The sequence below is a fragment of the Juglans regia genome, chromosome 4, assembly GCF_001411555.2.
Source record: "Juglans regia cultivar Chandler chromosome 4, Walnut 2.0, whole genome shotgun sequence".
Classification (NCBI taxonomy): Eukaryota; Viridiplantae; Streptophyta; class Magnoliopsida; order Fagales; family Juglandaceae; genus Juglans; species Juglans regia.
The window spans coordinates 25,026,767-25,045,941 of NC_049904.1; the positions used below are offsets into that span (position 1 = coordinate 25,026,767).

Sequence of the window (19,175 nt, forward strand, 5' to 3'; positions counted from 1 at the left end):
GACCAAACAAGAACATATCTGAAGTGGAAAGTAAGAAACAAAAAACTTCAAATTATAACTGATCTAGGCCCATAATAAACATGATCTATCAAACAAAATCATGAGAAACTTAGGGCAGGTTTGGGGGGTGATATGAGAATTTTGTGTTTTGTTTTAGTGATTAAAATATTATGTTTTAGTATTATTATTGTTTTGGGATTTGAAAAAGTTGAATTGGGATTTTAAAAAGTTAAATTGTTTATTCTATTTTGTATGAGAATTTGAAAAATGTGTAATGATGAGATGAAATTATATGATAATTTTGTGTCTCATCCCACCCCCCAACTTGCCCATTCCTTGAGCATGCAAGCAGCAAAACCTCAGGAGAAGGTGAGATTTTCCAAGAGAAAATACGTTTGTACTAACCCTGTATCCTTGTTCTCGCGTAACCATTCAAACTTGCTGGGACCCTCTCTTCCTCCCAGATAATCACCAACTCCTTTGACAGTATTTCCTTCGACAGCATCTCCAATGATTCGGACATTACTGACTGATGGAGGAGCTGCCATCATGACACAAGATCAATAACATCCAAAAGAATGCATTTTGGGTTTTAACACGAAAGACAAAAATAAGAAATTCAATAAAAAAGAAACAGAATAAGGTTTAAATGGCACACATTATGAAATCCAATTGAAATTGATGACTGCTATGCTACATTTGATGGCAAGCATTAACTAGATCAAAAATCACAGCCACATACAATGAGCTCTAGCTCACATGAAACCTCATCCCCTATAAGAACATATGGAGGGTGTTGCAGCAGGTTAAAAACACACCAGGTTCATGTCTCTTATCAAACAAAAAAAGAAAAACATGCAACCACAGAAAATCAACACCATCGCTATTTCCAAATAAAGCACAGATAAGATGACCCATAATTCAATTCCAGGGCAATTTGTATCATTATTGGATGGGACCATTCACCTCTTCTCCTTCCAGCCAAGCAGGACAAGGGGTAATTATGGTTAAGTAAGGAACTTCCAATTCGATAGCAAGCTCTCGAGTTCTCACAGTTACAGTGACCATCAAGTACAAGTTCAAGCCTAAGCACCTCTTCCATATATTTACAATAAGCTTTAAGAATCTTTCAAGGTTGAGAATAGATAAGATAAAGAATGGGATGGTGTAGGGAGGTAGCAGTAAAATGGTTCCTCAGTCAGCTCCTCTTTTGCAGATCATAACACACTATGTTAGGCCTCCAATTGATCAACACACCCTACATTCTGTGACTATTTCTAACCTAGCATCTCTTTTGCATGGACAGACCTCAAACTAAAATGTTAATAGATCATGTAGTTTAGTTGGCGAAGTTTGTTTCCTCCATAGTGCAGTATCAAAAGACCTACTACGAGGAATTATGTTCCCCTTTTAAGATCCTCCACAAAAACAGAGTTATTTTTTGGACTTCAGATAAGAAAACCAGTAGCAAAAGTAAACATAAGATCGTCACTTTCAGGGCCTCTCCCCAGCTCATTGTGCTGTTTTATTCCTTTGTTTAGGTGCAGTAAACTGCCTTTCTTTGTGCCATCTTTTCTGGGCTTCTTACAAATTTACTGAAAAAACACAAACACGTCCCCAAGCAAATCCTGGAATTTGCATTGGTCCATGAAGAGGCAGCAATTGAGCAACTTTAGAACACCAATCCAAGAGTACATCTGGTTAGCAAGAGCACTCTGCAATCTCCAACCCCAACATGCATATAAACAATGTAAAACAAGCCAATCGAAAGACTAAGTTGCAGTTTCAAATCAGTTTCAAAGCCATTCAAATATATTCACAAAGGAAAATCAAAAAATCTATTAAAAGGAAGACAAATTGATCAAGGTAAATTTAAAAAAGTAGATTATGAAAAAAAAGAAAAAAAGGAAAGAAGATTTACTCCCCCCACATACCTGCTTTTACAGAATCTGTGTATTTATATTGAGGTTCTCCTTTGGCACCTTCTTCTGTTACAGGTGTATACATAAAAACCAATCTTGAATCAATGTCATCTATAGACAAGCGATACTCATCATCCTCTGCTCCAGTAATTACCACAGGGCTGCTGTTCCATTTTTTCCTTAACCAACTGAAAAATGTGTATTATTTTGTTACGATAATTTATATATACATGCATCATGCAATCATACATGAAAATCAGTAAATTTATATGAATAGTTGTGTGGAATTAAATGTGTGTAATGATTTTAATAATGCAACTCACCTAGCAACACCTTTCCCTGGAGTCCCACCACACCATGCAACCTCAGCATAACCCCTAATGGTATTTCCCTCCACCAATTCCCCAAGTACTTCAAGGTTCACAACCTTTGGAATTCCAGTTCCTTTGCAAGATAAGAAAAGTGAAAGGAAAAATTAAACAGGGAAAAAAAATGCACTAAAAGCATGATACAAGTTGCACATAGGAAAACTATAGCAATAACGGTAGGATGAATCTAGATAACATATTTGGACTGAGAGTTTAACCCATAAAAGAGATACATACAAAAAAAAGCAAATTAACATAACCATGAGGGAAAAAGGCAAAGCATTTACTTTTTACTTTTATCACACCACACTCTTCTACTTATTGAGACATAAAATTAGTCATGCAGATAGAAGCCCAAAGCAAGCTGGTACCGTTTGACTGAAATATTAAAATTTCAACAAATAAGAAAATCCTTGAAGACTCTTTCTACTTATTGAGACAAAATTAGTCATGCAGACAGAAGCCCAAAGCAAGCTAGTAGCGCATGACTGAAATACTAAAATTTCAACAAATAAGAAAATCCTTGAAGAGGAAGTCAGGGAAATATCAGAAAGAACAGATGAATAACTAGACATTTTGTTTATAAGTGAGAATAAAATTTTATTAATAGAAACAATAGGCATATGCATAGCCCAACCACTAGGCACTAGAGATGGATACAAGCAAATTATGATTGACTAAAATGAACCTCTAAAATCAAATTCAATCTCAGAAAAGACAAAGAAAGAGTATACCTGGTGAAACTGGTGAGGATAGGGCAAAAATACAAGGATACTTTGTTTCTCCGAGTAGGGGAGTACATTCCACTTTCAACATTTTACCAATGTCTTCTTGCTTTGGCCAGTAAACCTGGCATCGCATCATGCAGCACGAAATAAACAAAGAGACATTAACAGCAATTCGAAGTTAAAGTGTGTGGCCGCATGTGTTATAAGTAAAAGTTCAAATACAATAATAGTACCAAAATTCATTACCTCTCCAGTAGCATCAGGAATTGCAGAAAAACCTGAAAGCATTCTCTCTCCCACAAACCATTGATAGCTTAAGACTAAGTGTGGGTCAGTGCTCAATGTGCTATCTTGGACAAAAGTAAAGTGACAGCGGCAAGCATCTTCTTCGAAAGGCTGATCAACAGAAGCTTCCTTGAGCAGGTACCCGGAAGGCAAATGATCCTTCCATTGCTCAACAAGAAAGTGAAGAGTTGACTCTGCCCATGAATCACAAATGCAAAATTACAACTTCCATGTTCATTAATATTATTTATAAACAAATATACAACTCAATTATTTTGCACAGTTATCCTCACACACAGAATATCTAGTTACATCGAGCATTGCCAAACTCATACCACATGCTAGAACCTTTATGTAAAATTCATTTTAAATTTGAAAAAGTATTCCTGACTGAAAACACAATCACAGGTGTAGAATTACTGATACATCTTTTCATCAGTATCAAGTTATCAACTATTCTCACCAGATAATTGTTGTTGGAACTCCCAGTAAATGTCACCAGAATATACAGGAAACTATGAAATGTTGCAAACATCTATTTTCAAACATTATGAAGTTCATTGTAAAAAGACCTGTGTACTTGGGCTATGCCAATTATTGTTCACCAATAAAATTCTTCATTACTTGTCAAAAAAATGAAGTTCACTGGAAAATAGCAAGATAAATTCTGTTTGGATTCTTACCACATTAAATATTCAGTAAAGTATTACAGCTAATATGAAGAAGCAAAGCTAAATTTTCCAACTTAAATCAATAAATTATGGTGTATGCCAATGACAGAAAAATCACTTGGTTTACTGAATTTCAAAAGATTTGTACATCTATTTTTAGCAGCATCAGTGGCAAAGATAATGCACTAGGAACCGTGAATATTCCAAAACCCTAGAGTGAGAAGGCAGGGATGCTGTCACAATTGGGTCATCTTGAAGACGACTTCTAGTTTCCCCTAGTTTTTGTATCACGATGTTGATTGTACTTTACTCGTGTTGCACCCCTCGTTTTAAGTATCTGGAAATGCCGCGTTTAGAGAAAACCTAGGAGAGAGAAAAATGTAGAGCACCTAAATAACACCGCCACCCTCACCCACCCTAGACCGGCGAGTGACACCTCACTGCCAGCACAGACAAGGTCAATAGGCCCCGACGACTTCACCAAGGGCCGTCCGGCGTAGGTCCTCTCTCCGGCGACCTGGTTTTTTTCACAAAATCTGTTCCGTCGTTTTTACAGAGGCAATATCGACCGTCTATCTTGTGCTCCCGCCATCTCCACCACCACAGACAAATCCAAAGGGCTCTAGCGAACCCATTAATCTCTAACATCGGTCCTCTCTGGTGACCGTATTTTTTGGCAGCTTTAGTTTCGTCAGTGCAGATCTAGTATCACCCACTCACCGTCGGCTCCGTTGGTTGTGCCGTTGACACAAAAAGAGTCGCTGCTAGGAGTACTCCAGCGCCAAGATCTGTCGTTCCCATATTTCTTCAGCCGTGTTCTTCGGTGCACCAAATCTGTCTTGCATTGTGCTTGTATCTCTGCATGAACATTCGTCAGGAATGAAGCTAGGAAAGGCCCTGCATTTGATACCGAAGCTTTGAAATTAATATGGGTCAGGTGGTGCGTTTTTGGGTGGAATCAAAGGCTTTTGAGTTTTTACCAAAAGCATCGAGGTCCTCATTGAAAATTGTGGAGAGGAGCAGAAGAGTTTGGAGGTCTCTAGCTATGTAGCGTAGTGGTATAGGATGGCTGGTGGCCACGGTGGAAGCAGTATTACAGGCGGGGAGAAATTTGGAATTCTCAAAACATTTCCTTGAAGGGAACAGAGAATTCGTGGTTCAACGATGCTCCAATGTTCATGATAGGTATCTAACTGTCATCAAATATGGTGGAGGCCAACGAAGTGTTGTAATCATTCCTGAAGGGTGTGAAGGTCAGGGCTAGGAGAAGTTTGCTATTGAATTATGCAGAGTTGCAGATATTTTTTTTTCCTTTTATGCTGATGGGTCAAGGAAGGAAAGCCAAAAGAAGACATCCGATCATGAGAACATCAACTTGGCGAGGCAATCATATGCGGCAGCTTTGAAGACGGGTCAAGCTTCGGTGACTCCGAGTGAGGGGAATTGTCTAAGTGGTCTGCAAATCACGCAAGCCCAGAACTAGCTTGTTGAGATGCACAAAACCTTAAAGGAAATGGAAACCTAGCTTGTCAAATTGAAGGCAGCAATCGCTTTCTTGTCTTCGAAAATAGACTTGCCTTCAGTTGTAGGCAACATAGTTGTAAGAAACAAGCCTAAGATAGGCCCGAATCCTTTAAGCTCAGATAAAGGAAAACGGAAAATTGGATTCGGCTCTGTCCTTACAACCAGATCCAGGAGAGTGTGGCAGGTCAAAAGGAAAGCCAGGTTATTTGAAGTGGGTTTTATGTCGGGTATCGGGGTTGAGACATCCTTAATGAAATGCCCTTCGCCACAGGTGATACAGGAAAGACCAATAGTTTGTGTTACACCCTTGCTCAGCCCCGAAGAAACTCCCACGTCGGAGTTGAAAGATAATGGTGTAACGTCGAGGTCTGAAGGAGATGTAGGCTCCGTCGAAGTTGCACATACAGGGTTGCCAAAGGTGAAGGGACTTGCTGCCTACCCAAAATCTCCAATGGAGAGTACCAATGGAGTTGTTGAGGAGGCACACAATTTGTATACGGGTTTGTCGTTAGTGCCTTGTGAGGGTGAATGTTTAGGACCTGGTGTTCCGTTTGGAACCATGGCAGGGGAAGATGTTGTCCCCTTGGTATCTCTTCCTCCATTAAACAATATAGTTGGATCATCATCGAATTGGATTTTGCATAAGGTTAATGAGATCCAGCATATCGTGGGACTCTCACACGAAGGATGTGAAGACCAATTTAAAGCACTACTCACTGCAATTGAGGCGAGCCACTCGCGTGATACAAAATCAAGCTTTAAGAAAAGCGGGGAGTTGAAGCGTCTTTCTTGGAGAATCAACTACGACGCTAAAGCAATAGCTCAAGTCGAGGGAAGACTAAAGGGAGGGCATTATGAAGTCGTTCTCATAGAGGGTGTTTTGGGTGGAGTATTAGTCAACGGGAATCAATGGGTTGGGGTTGGGGTTGGGGAGGTGTGTTTTATTCCAATTCGGGCTTGATGTATTTTGGATAGTTTTTCACAAGCTTTTTAGGTCATTAGGAGCTTTCTATTATGGGTTAGGTGTTTTCTTGTATACATCCAGTGTACTTGGCTACTCCTATTGATACATATAATATTTTTACGTATAAAAAAAAAACAAATATCATCTGTGGACTATGAATGTGCTTCTTCGCTATCTAGTATTGCTTTTAAATTGCTTTTAGATAGGCTTTTAAATGCTTTGAGCCCTTTTATTTAGTTTTACTGTCGAGAGGAAGTTTCGAATGTTCATATCATCCATCATGCATTTCATTAAATTTCAAATACAAAACGTTATAGTCAAAAATGTGATGGAGCTATTTATATTCCCCAATGTACACATTGCTTTATATTCCCCAATGCTATAAATGATTGATCTCACAAAGCAGCTATTGGAAAAAATTGGATTTCCTGATTATGCACCTGCTGCATGCTCTGGACGGCAAAACTCCCAACCATCTCTAATGCACAAAGCTGTATGCGCAGGATAACGCTTTGCTAAAGCTAGCTCATCCCGGGATAGATCTGAGTTTTTGTATCAACACAAAATGAAAATTGTATAGAAATTAAACTACAAGAAAAATATTAAATTGTAAAGATATTTCTAAAGTAAGAAGCATACTAGAGTGAGTGACTGTCATTAGAAAAAGAAAAATAGAATAAAATAAGAAAGGAGACAACACAGTTAACGAGTCAAAACCAAAACATAAATATATTACAAATACCTCTATCATTGAACTTTTTCAAGGTAGGACCAGCAAGCAAAATGGAAGCTGCTTCTAAGTGAGGCATTTTAAGAATAGGATTCTCCTCCACTCTTAAATGCTGCAGCATGACATGACACTCACAAGTATAAGCATAAATTATATGCTGTATATTATGTAGACAGTAATTAAGTAAGATATTGCCACATGATGAATCCCTCGCATTGTATCCTTGACTCTTGTACCACTTATGGTACATATAAAATCAAATATTTTAAAATCCGAAAATAAATATATACATATCTATGAATTTAAATCGAAAAACAGTAAACTGAGACTGATAGTCAATGGCTTTGCTTTAGTTGCAAGTCAAGACATTGAATGCATCAAATTTAGAAACAGCATATCCAGAACAAAGTTTCTACAGCTCCTCTTTGAACATGGTAATTGCCAAAACACTGGATCCAATTTCAAAATGATGGAAGCCAAGATTTCCCAAGGTGAAAAGTTGGACAATCGAGATACTTTAAATTGTCTTTCATCCACAAGCCCTACAAATCCTTATCTAAACTCTTGATTAGTCATTCAAATCCCTTTTCTCTATTTCTGTAAATTGCAATGTTATGCAACTATAACTTCTTGAATCTACCATTCTCAATGTTTTGTAGATAAGTGAAAATAATGACGGTGATTTTAACCTATGCTCACTACAGTAAGTCCGTATCGCATTGAATATCCTATGTGATGAACAAGAGTACTAATGACCCCCATAAGGCTACTTGAGTTAAAACAAGAGCATGTAATACTACTTGAGAAACTAATTATGATGCAGCAGGTCTAACAAGCAAAATTGCAATACTAACCTCAAGAACTGGTAAATGTGGGAAACCCTTGAGAGTTGAAATTTTGTTTTTGCTGGCAGCTAATACCTACATGACAATTGTAAAAGTATGAATCCATACATTGATACGGAGGAAGAAATAAGCTGCATAAAAACAAGAAAGAACCTGTAGTCGAGGTTGGCTTGCCATTGCAAGAGACTTCAACTTATTTTGAGCAACAGAAAGAAACTGCAAAAGAAGAGGGGGGGAGGTGGAAAAAATACACAGTTATTTGAAGCTTTCAACCACCTGAAACGTTAGCATTATTGACGAGTAATAAGGGATTTTATTGATGAGGATGATAGACAGAGCATACAGAAGAGAGACACCTACTTATGAAAGGCATACCTCTAAATTTGGAAGCTGTGGGAGGCTTGCGAGTGATGTGATTTGATTTCCAGCAAGGTAGAGTTGCTGCACCAGTAATAATGTAATAAACATGCAGAACCTGTTGCATTGATAACTCCAACAAGTGCTGACTCATTGTAATTCAGAGATGAATACATACGAGACACATACCTGTAGAGATTTGCAATCCTCAAGAGGTTCAAATCCAGGCCCTTTAAAGTCATTGAAGCTCAAATCAAGAACCTGTGAAGAAACAGTACTACCAATAATCGCAAGCTATTTATTTGCAATTGTACATACAAAATTAGATGACTACTATTTTACCTTCTGGAAAAAAATGTTCACTGAATAGAATGAAGAATGAAAATGGCGTGTGTGGGTGCATGTGCCTATATGTATCTTGAATAACAAACCTTCACCCGCTTCAGTATCTCAACTCCTTCCAATGTAGACAAGAGATTGTCTCTGAGATACACAAACTGCAAAAGAGGATTATCACTACCCTTTAGTTCAATCATGCTACAAAACCGTGATCAGACACAACAGAAAAATAGTTTAGTTTGAGACAGTTTCGAGTTTTGAAGTAGTTCTGGTTATTTCGTTTGAGACAGTTCTGAGTTTTGAAGTAGTTCTGGTTATTTAGTTTTGAGACAGTTCCAAGTTGGGTAGTAGCTTGGGGTTTACTTATATAACACAGAAAAGAAAATAAGAAATCTCAAAGTAACTAAAGCAATGGCTCCAGGAAACAACCACAGTATCCCTCTATTTCTTTTTTTTTTATACAAGTAAGAAACTTTATTGATTGAATGATAGGCACAAAGGAACCCCCTCCACGTCACTGCCAATTGAGAGCAATGATAATGCCTATTCCAACATGCTAGAAGTTCCACCACACACTTAGGCATGACCCAAGACAACCCAGCTCTACTGAAAATACCTGTCCATAACTCCCTTGCCACCTCACAATGCAAAAAAAGGTGCTCAATCGATTCACCTATGTTTTACACATGTAACACCACTCCATCACAATCATCCCGTGTTTCCTTAGATTGTCAGCCGTCAAAATCTTTCCTAAAGCTGCAGTCCAACTAAAAAATGCAACTTAGGGGGTACGGGGACTCTCCAAATACCCTTCCAAGGAAACCAAATAGGCAGATGAGCTGCCAGCACTTTGTAGAAAGATTTAACAGAGAAATTTTTGCTCCCCAAATGTTTCCACAGCATTCCATCTCTCCCATTTCCTCATATCTTCTTGGAATAAAGAAAGCAGTAAAAACCTGCTATTTCATCAACTTCCTAGTCCTGCACATTTCTGGATAAGATCATATTTCAATCTACATTACCATTGGCTCAGCACATTATTACATCCGAAACAGCGGCCTGCTAATTTTCCGCCAATCTGAAAACAACTTGAAAAATAGAAAATAAAGCTCTCTCACCACAATACATCAAACCAAAAGCTGATTCTTGTACCCTCTCCCACCTCAAAATTAGTGTGTTTTACAAACACCTTCCACCCCTTTCAAATAAATTTCCAGAGGCTCATACCATAAGTACCCCTACCCTCCTTGGAACACCAACCCCCCCCCCCCCTCAATCACAGCCATACTTCCAATCAATAACCAATCTCCACAGCGAGTCCCCTTTCAATTGGAATCTCCACAGCCACTTCCCTAAGAGAGCTTTATTAAAAAAGAACAAATTACGCACCCCCAAGCCTCCCAACTCCTTCGGACAGCACACTTTTTGCCAACTCACTAGGTGAACTTTATGTTCTTCACCTATGCCACCCCACAAGAAGGCCCTAAACAGTTTTTCAATCCGATTGGCCACTCCCACCGATAAAGGGAATAAGGAGAGAAAGTATGTAGAAAGATTGGAAAGAGTGCTTTTGATGAGAGTTAATCTCCCCCCTTTTGATACGTAGAGCTGCTTCCAACCCACCAATCTTTTTTCTACCTTCTCTACAACACCATCCCAAATATTTTTTACTTTGAAATAAGCTCCCAAAGGAAGTCCGAGGTATTTCATAGGAAGAGAGACCACTTTGCACCCCAACAACTCTACTAGATGGTTGATATTTCCCACCTCTCCTACCAGGACCAATTCCGACTTTCCCAAGTTCACCTTGAGTCCCGAAACAGTTTTAAAACACAAAAGGACAGCCCTTAAAGCTTGAAGTTGTCCACTGTCAGCATCACAAAAAATTAAAGTGTCATCTGCAAACAATAAGTGGGAAATGGAAAACGCACCAGTGTTAGTGTTACCCACTGAAAAACCAGCAATAAAGCCTCCCCTTACCGCCGCCTCCACCATGCAACTCAGAGCCTCCATTACTAAAACAAAGAGAAAAGAAGATAACGGATCCCCTTGTCTCAATCCCCTCGAACTCTAAAAAAATCCACAAGGTTGACCACTAACTAAAATAGAAAACCGAGCTAATGATACACAATATTTCACCCAACCACACCACCTATTTCCGAAGCCACACCTCCTCAGCATATATATCAGAAAATCCCAGCACATATGATGATTATAAGTCTTTTTCACATCCAACTTGCAAAGAACTCCCAGAATACCATCCCTCAATCGGCTGTCCAAGCACTCATTCGCTCAATCCGAAATTTGCCGGTCAAGTACGAAGGCATTTTGAGGCTTGGAAATGATTTTTTCCATCACCAAACTCATTCGATTAGCTAATACCTTCAAAATGATTTTATAAATCCCACCTACCAAACTAAGAGGATGGAAATTTTTCAACTCAATGGCACCCGCTATCTTCGGAATGAGTGCAATAAAAGCAGCATTAAGGGACTTCTCAAACTTGTGACAAAAATGAAACTCATGGAAGACCTGTATCACATCATCCTTCACTATGTCCCAACACTCCCGAAAAAAAGCCATAGAAAAACTATCCGGACCCGAGGCTTTATCTTTACACATACCTCTCACCATCTACTGCACTTCGAACTCCTCAAATGGTCTCTCCAACAAACTCACTGCACTACCATCCAGCTGTTCAAAAAGTAAACCATCCAATTTAAGGCGCCACACTGCAGTCTCTTTGAGAAGATCTTCATAATAATTCTCTATATGGTCTTGAATATCCGCTGGGGATTGATGCACCGTATTTCCAGATTGTGTAACCTCAATCACATTATTACGTCTGTGGGAGTTTGCCATTTTGTGGAAGAACTTAGTACATTTGTCACCCTCCTTCAACCACGTCAACCTAGATTTCTGATGCCAAAATATTTCTTCCATCAACAAAACTCTTTCTATTTCGGACACCACCTCAATCTTTCTCAACAAAGACTCCTCATTGACCTCCCCTGCTTCTAGAGAATTCAACTCATTCCATAGAAGACTCTTTTGCTCATCGGTATTTCTAAAAGTCTCAATATTCCACTTCTTTAAATCAAACTTGAGGGCTTTAAGTTTACCTGCCACAATAAAACTAAGGGTGCCATAACAAGAGTGGGAGGCCCACCAATTCCTCATCTTCTCCTGAAAACCAACCGTTTGGAGCCACATATTTTCAAATTTGAAATATCGCATTCCCCCATGAATGCCACCACAATCTAGCAAAATGGAAAAATGATCAGAGCATACCAGTGGCAAACGCTTCTGGCTTAGGTTCGGATAATGTGTCTCCCAAGAAGAAGAGACTAGAAATATGTCCAATCTTGACCCCCATTTACTGTTAGACCAAGTGTAAAACCCCCCAACCAAAGGAAGATCAATCAAATTGAGATCAAAAATCAGCTCCGAGAAGTCTTCCATGGCCCATGATAAAGTAGTCCCCACCCTCTCACAAGGAAAGCGTACTACATTAAAGTCCCCACACAACCCAAGGTAATTCCCAAATATAATACACTCCCGCTAGCTCCTCCCACAACAATCGTCTATCTTTATCCACATTAGACTCATACACTCCCGCAAGAGCCCACCTCCAACCATCCACAATATTCTTGAAGGAGACAACCATTGAATAATTCTCAATGCAATTCTCTACTAATTCCACCACTCTCATATCCCACATCAACAATACCCCTCCAAAAGCACCCAATGAGGTTAAGAAACTCCATCTCACAAAAGAACAACCCCATAAACTCCAGATAATATTTTTGTCAACGTGACTCAACTTAGTCTCTTGGAGACATACGATATCAACTTTCCAACTACGAAGAAGAGATTGAATCCAAAGTCGCATATTAGCATCGTTAATCCCACTAACATTCCACGATAAGATTTTAGGCTTCATAAGAAAAACTGCTCCCCCGCCCCTTAAGTCTTTCCCTCCCCACACTACCCTCCTTATTATCATAATTAATAGGGCGCAACAATCTTTTCAACTCTCTATCTTTTTTAGCTGCAGACTTTACTGTCGTTGATCGACCAGTTTCAATGGCAACTAAAAGAGCCTTGAATTGCTCTTTAAAGCCTACACAAGAAATCCCCACACTCCTAAAGCTCCGCCGCCTTTTCAACACCCAATCAGCAAAGTTAGGAGCTGGATAAGATGGAATAACACATAGTGGGGTAGGACTGCCCAACTCATTCAGATCACAGCCTTCCTCATAAACCACCATCTATAAGCCCCCTATATAGCCATCAGGCACTACTTCCCCTGTAGCTCCACCCTCTTTTTCAGTACCCAGCAGTGAGCCCACTGAAACCAGATGCCCAAAAAAGCAACCCAACTGCAACTCACCCAGCAGTTCCTCAAAACTGCTGTCACCCCACTACTACCATGCTTGGGTTGTTCCCCCGACAAGGACTATTCCCCCATCCTTGGGACAAGATCCCCCGACGAGGACTTTGCCAGATGCCTACTAATCTCCCCATAGAAAACATCCCCCCCCCATCGCAAATTGCTATAAACTCCCATTCCTCAAGTTTCTCGGCTTCCTCTAGACGATGTGGCATTACCGGCCCACCAAGATGGGGACCGGCGACACTTTTTGTGCCAGGACTAGGTCCGGCGAATCACATGTCAACAGCGTGGGGAAGGGACGAAACCCCTGAGCCGATATTTCGGGCAAGGCCCGATACTTCTCCCTCCAAACCCGTTTTGGGCCTAAACCTTGGCCCAGCCTATCTATGCCAAAGTGCCCAGCCTGAAGAGGCTCTGATAGACTGGCTCCAAGCCCAAGCCCGTATGCACAGCTTCCTTCCCCTTGATGCATCATTTCAACCAACGGATATTATCAGACAACAGCCCCACTTGCTTTTCCATTTCAGCCAATGCATGAAGAAGGCTTTCCTCATTCAAACCCACAGAAGCCTTGCCACCCTCCTCGCAGTTCTGTGCAGTCACCAAAATGGAAGAGCCTCCTGTTCTTGGGAAGCCTGCCCTCTCTGCTTGTTTCGCTGCTCGATGCATCTCGAGAACCTCTCTGTACGACCGTGAGAAAGGCTTAAGCACCGTCGTCGAAGGTGGAGACAACCATGGAGCAACCATTCCACCTTTGCCTCTACTTTTCTCACCCGAAACAGAGGAGGGGGCTAAGAGCTCCTTCAAGGTCTCTCCGAAGTTCCTCCATCCTTCCCCTGCCACCCTACTGGTACCACAATCAAACCACGCCTCTTCTCATGGCCAAACTCCGACAAGGAGAAGAACCTGTCGTGATAGTTGTCTGCACCACAAGCACCTGATTCCCCCTTCTGCGAGTTTTAAGAAACTCAAAGGATCCCTCAAAGGCTACACATTCCTTCACCTTTGCAGCCAACCACGCCAAAGCTTCTTGATCAATGGAAATGTACTTCACAACCCAACAGCTACTCTCCGTGATTCTCCACCGCCTTTCATTTTCCCTCTTAAACTCGAACATCTTGTAATCAATAATAACGTTTCTACACAACCCCATCGCAACCAACCAACACGTCAAACAAAAGATAACAAAGCACTAAACACCATGGTACTCAAACGCCATTAACATGACTCCAGTAACAACGTAACACCATCATTGTGGTTCTTCGCATGTGTACAGGGAGAGTTTGGCATTGAAATAATATCCCTCTATTTCTGAAAGTAATAAAAGTTTCCATCATCAAATGCACTTTATTGAGTAGTCAAATAATCAAGAGAAAATTTCTCTTATCAAAAAAGATCTTAGACATGGTTTTTCAAATTTTGTTGCATACTTTTCTTCTCTATAACTTAAAATCAATCTTTCAAGACAACAAAGAATTTCACGGAAAGCCAACTTCAGAAGACTCTTATTTTTATGGTAGAAGCTCCAATTCTACAAGAAGAACACTGCTAAATTAGATTACAGTCGATGGAAAGCAAAACATACCACTCATATGGTAACCCTATGCAAGTAAACCTCTACATTACGCAGGAGATAAGTTTAGCATCAATTGCGAAGCTATTTCACGAGTCAAGACTTTGAGGAATAGAAGTTAATCCACAAGACATTAACACAGAATTCAAAAACAATATTAACAAGGCATTTAATTATCAAATGGAGGAATCTTCTTTCATTAAAGGATGTAAGTAATAATACATCAGATAAAAGATCAATTTACCTCTAAATTTGCTGACAAGTTCAAGCCACTAGCATTGAGACTGCGAACTCTATGACCTCGAAGATCCAACCTCTGATATAAACAAATCACCAATAAACAATGAATGAAAAGCTTTTATCTCCGATATGTAATATTTGATGAACGTTCATTTCAAAAACCATGAGAATGAACCATATATACTGAAGTGGGAGAAGCATTGTGTTAATAAAATACTGCAAACTAATGTTATGCAGCTTTACCCTTCAAAGTAAACCGAGTTTCTCTATTTAAATAGATCCCTATTTAAGCTACGGTTGTAGCACCGAGCACAAATTAAAGTTTTGCAGATGGTGCGTACCACATCATCACCAGCTTTAATCTCCACGTGTGGAAGGACAATGAACCTAGAATCTCGGCTTTCAGGAGTTGCCGCTTTCCTCCGTCCAGATAAACTCGAGCTCCTATCTAGAGATGACGACAAAGACCCAGCTCTCAATCCACTGGAAACTGAAGGTGACCGAGCTGATGGTGAAGAAATCATTGAAACCGTCTTCCTAATCCCACTGCTGCCACTACTGCCCAACGTAGTAGAAGTAACCCTTCTAGAAGAAGAAGAAGAAGTGGCTGATGATGCTGGCTTAACTGAAGGCTTCCTCACAATTTCCCGCTTACCAACATCGGACCCAGTTGATGTGTTCAGGCTGCGACCAACTGGTGACACAGGAACGGACTTTCTAGTCTCCGGAACACTTGCTCTCGTTGAAGTTTTGGTAACAGGCGAAGGCATTGAACTCCTTCTAGCTTCCGGGAGAGACCGCCTAACCGTTTCCGAACCAGAAGTAGTAGTGTTTTTCCCCGCAACCGAACCAGCATTGCTTTGCCGCCTCTCGGGCAAGCCTCCCGTACTGTTTCGCCTTGCCGCCGGAACCCCATTTGAACTTTTCAATGATGCACTTACAGTCGGTTTCATCACAGACGAGGTAGAGTCCAGACCCGCTTTGGACTCCAATCTCTTCCTAACAGGAACCGTTGCGGCCGAGACCTTTAAGGCAGATGCAACACTAGGTTTTACAGCTTTCGAAACCTTTTTTCCGCTTTCTGATGAACCAGCAGAGGCCTGATTCTCTGACATTTGGGGCTTTTCCACTGCATCCTCGCCCGAATGTACAAGGGGTTCCTCCATCTTAGCACCAGCTCAAGCAAATTGAAACTAACAACCTGATCCACCAACAGCCAAACAAAGTGAAAATTTCACCAACGCGCTGTTTGGTTTGAATCTTAAGTCTTTTTTACATTGATTTCAAAATGCATAACAACTCGACTCCCTGTGCAATTATTTAGTTAGCTGAGCGATCATTATCATTTTTTGGTTACCAAACGTAAAATTCAAATTCATTTTCTCAAACTTTCTGAACTAAATGAAAGTTCAGTTCAAACTACATTTTCAGAAGAAGAAGAAGAAGAAAACTAAAGATATAGCTAGAGCCAATTACAAGTCAAAAACTTGTCAAGATATTGAAATTTTTCAGAACCGACGCTTCTACTCTCGAAAGCAGAAAACCATACGTGGATCTGTGCAAAAATGCAGCTTCTTTAACCGAAAAATTAAAGCTTCCAGGTCGATCTAATTCAGAGAAACGCTTGTAAATAAAACAGAAAAGAGAGAGGAAAACACGACGCAAGAAGCACAATGTGAACACAAATTCAAATTTAGAGAGAAAGCAAAAATTACACTAGAATAATGCTTCAGATCTGGAGAGGCAAGAAACTGAAACCGAAACCGAGAAGCATCTCTAGGATTTTGATATCCAGAAGAGAAACATGAGGAATTTTCGAGGCCTGGAACCAAAAAGGGAAAGCGTACGAGAGAGAGTGCTGGAGCCACCAATGAGCAAAGAAAGTTTGGGAAAGGAGCGCAGCTAAAGTCGCTTGTTTAGCAAAGGGAGAGTGTATGATTTGAAATACATTCCAAAAAATATTTTGCGTATAAAAGATAACGTTAAATTAATCTGACGACGACGGGAATTGGCGGAAACAGACACACACCCTGGCCCTTTTTTAAAACTACTGTTTTTTTTTTTTTTTTTTTTTTTAAATCTCATTGATACTCGTCTACCATGTACTAATCTACCATGTCTATACCTGTCCTATTTTATAATTATTTTAGAGTGATGGGAGTCTTAAGATGGATTTGGATTTAAAAATGATTTGAGATGATTTATAAATAATAAAATAAAAATTAAATTATTTATTATATTTTGTGTAAAAATTTAGATAAATTATTTTGAAATTTGAAAAAGTTAAATTATTTATTATATTTTGTGTAAAAATTTAAAAAAATTATAATGATAAGATGAGATGAATTGAGATAGGTTGAGATGAGTTACGAATACAAACGATGCTTACACTTCTTTTATTTTTATTATTTAATTATTTTTTTCTTTTTAGACTTCTAATATGAACTCATCTCAATTTATTTGAATTGAATTTAAATTTAAGTCTAATTCAATATCTAAGTATACAATTTTTAAATCACTAAATATCACTTAATTCAATATCTTTTTATACATAAAATCTACAATATTTTTCAACTCAACTCTTCTTTTATACTCGAGTCCCTTATAGTAGCATTTAAGTGTGATATATATATTGTAAATTATAAGAAGAATTTCAAACTTATAATTTTTTGATAATTTTATATTCTTGAAGATATTTTCATAAAATTTTATTTTTAATTAAATTACATGATTATATTGATTGATTAGATTTATTCTCTTTTAAATTATACTAAACTGTCATGTTTTGATATTTTTAATTCAAACTCAAGAAAAAAAATAAAAAATAAAATAAAATTAGATAGTATAATAATTAAAAAAAATAGTAATTATAAGAATATCATTACCCATTATTTTATCCCTAAACGTTGCTTATAGAAGAACTCATGCAATATTATGATTCATGTCGGAAACGTAATCAATCTTGATGTTATTATAAATCAAAAATTAATATTAAAAATAATTTAAAATCTTATTTATCGTATTTGTGACATAAATCATATTTGAATATCTTTGAGATATTTTTTTAACTCATTTTCTTTCCTTGTTTGAATGGTTTAATTAACTCTTTCTTTTTTCTATTCAAACTTTTAGATTACTGCTATTCTAGCAGCTTTATATCTTACTCATAATTTAATTTAAAATTTAAAATTTAAACCTTATCAATCAAATTTACAGTAATATGTAAAACACAGTCAAAATATAATAATTCACAATCAAAACTTATTTCACACAACCCAAATCTTGAGATTTGAAACAAGTCATTTTTATCTGGACCCGCATACTCAACAAGTACTCAATGCAAAAATTAACAAATTGAAATTGAATGATTAAGGGCAGGTTTGGGGGTGGGATGAGATACAAAATTCTCATCTCATCTCATCTCATCATTACATATTTTTCAAATCTCCATACAAAATATAATAAACAATTCAACTTTTTCAAATCTCAATTCAATTTTTTTAAATCTCAATACAATAATAATATTAAAATATAATATTTTAAACACTAAAACAAAACACAAAATTCTCATCTCAGTCCCCGAACCTACCCTAAACAAAATAAGGTCTACTATTAGAAAAAAAAAATATTAGATACAGTTATAAGATATGCAAGTCCAACACCCTACTTTTGAAAAAAAATCGAAGTCTAACGTTAAAAAAATAATTTTTCATGCAAGTTTTGTATTTATCCAATTTTTCTAAAGAGAATGAACAGAGCTTGCATACCCTAGAACCGTAAATATTATTTCTCTTTAAAAAATAATTTTCTTTATATAGACCCCAAATTTACTTATTTTTATAATATAAAACATGTGAAACTTGCACATCTTAAGTTACAAATACCATTTCTCCAACTTACATGACAAGTAATTTCAATTTAATACTATTTAACTATCAAAATAAGACAATATTGCTCTTAGAGAGAGAACTTTATCTCTATAATAAACCCATTTTCGTGAGAGCCTTTACTAGAGAGGAGTCTCATTCCCCTTTCAATTTCCACACTGTATATACACTTTTAAGATAGTATTTTTTTCCTCCTCCCTCCATCGATTCAATTTTGGTCAGATATGTTGTTCTCCGGCCACCATCTGCCTACACGCGCCCCACCACCCCATCCTATAGTCACTGATCTACTGGGACGGCACGGAGTCGTCCCAAAAAGGTTTATGCATGACCCTCACGCGCGGCT

The 19,175-nt window shown here is 38.4% G+C and overlaps 1 protein-coding gene across 3 annotated transcripts in view; it reads right to left on the minus strand.

Moving 5' to 3' along the window:
* Window positions 1-16,859, minus strand: part of LOC108983078 (187-kDa microtubule-associated protein AIR9-like) — a 50,904-nt gene extending 34,045 nt beyond the window's left edge. Inside the window, exons 1-15 of one of the 3 annotated variants that reach the window (XM_018954609.2) lie at window positions 16,658-16,859; window positions 15,284-16,143; window positions 14,947-15,018; window positions 8,826-8,891; window positions 8,584-8,655; window positions 8,413-8,478; window positions 8,191-8,253; window positions 8,047-8,112; window positions 7,205-7,304; window positions 6,903-7,004; window positions 3,265-3,497; window positions 3,025-3,139; window positions 2,246-2,366; window positions 1,935-2,110; window positions 406-541 (exon numbers count right to left, since the gene is read on the minus strand). In XM_018954609.2, coding sequence (XP_018810154.1) covers window positions 406-541; window positions 1,935-2,110; window positions 2,246-2,366; window positions 3,025-3,139; window positions 3,265-3,497; window positions 6,903-7,004; window positions 7,205-7,304; window positions 8,047-8,112; window positions 8,191-8,253; window positions 8,413-8,478; window positions 8,584-8,655; window positions 8,826-8,891; window positions 14,947-15,018; window positions 15,284-16,108 — 2,213 coding nt within the window. In that variant the 5' untranslated portion in view covers window positions 16,109-16,143; window positions 16,658-16,859. The other 2 variants (XM_035689251.1, XM_035689250.1) reach the window with 2 other exon arrangements.
* Window positions 16,860-19,175: the final 2,316 nt, after the last annotated feature.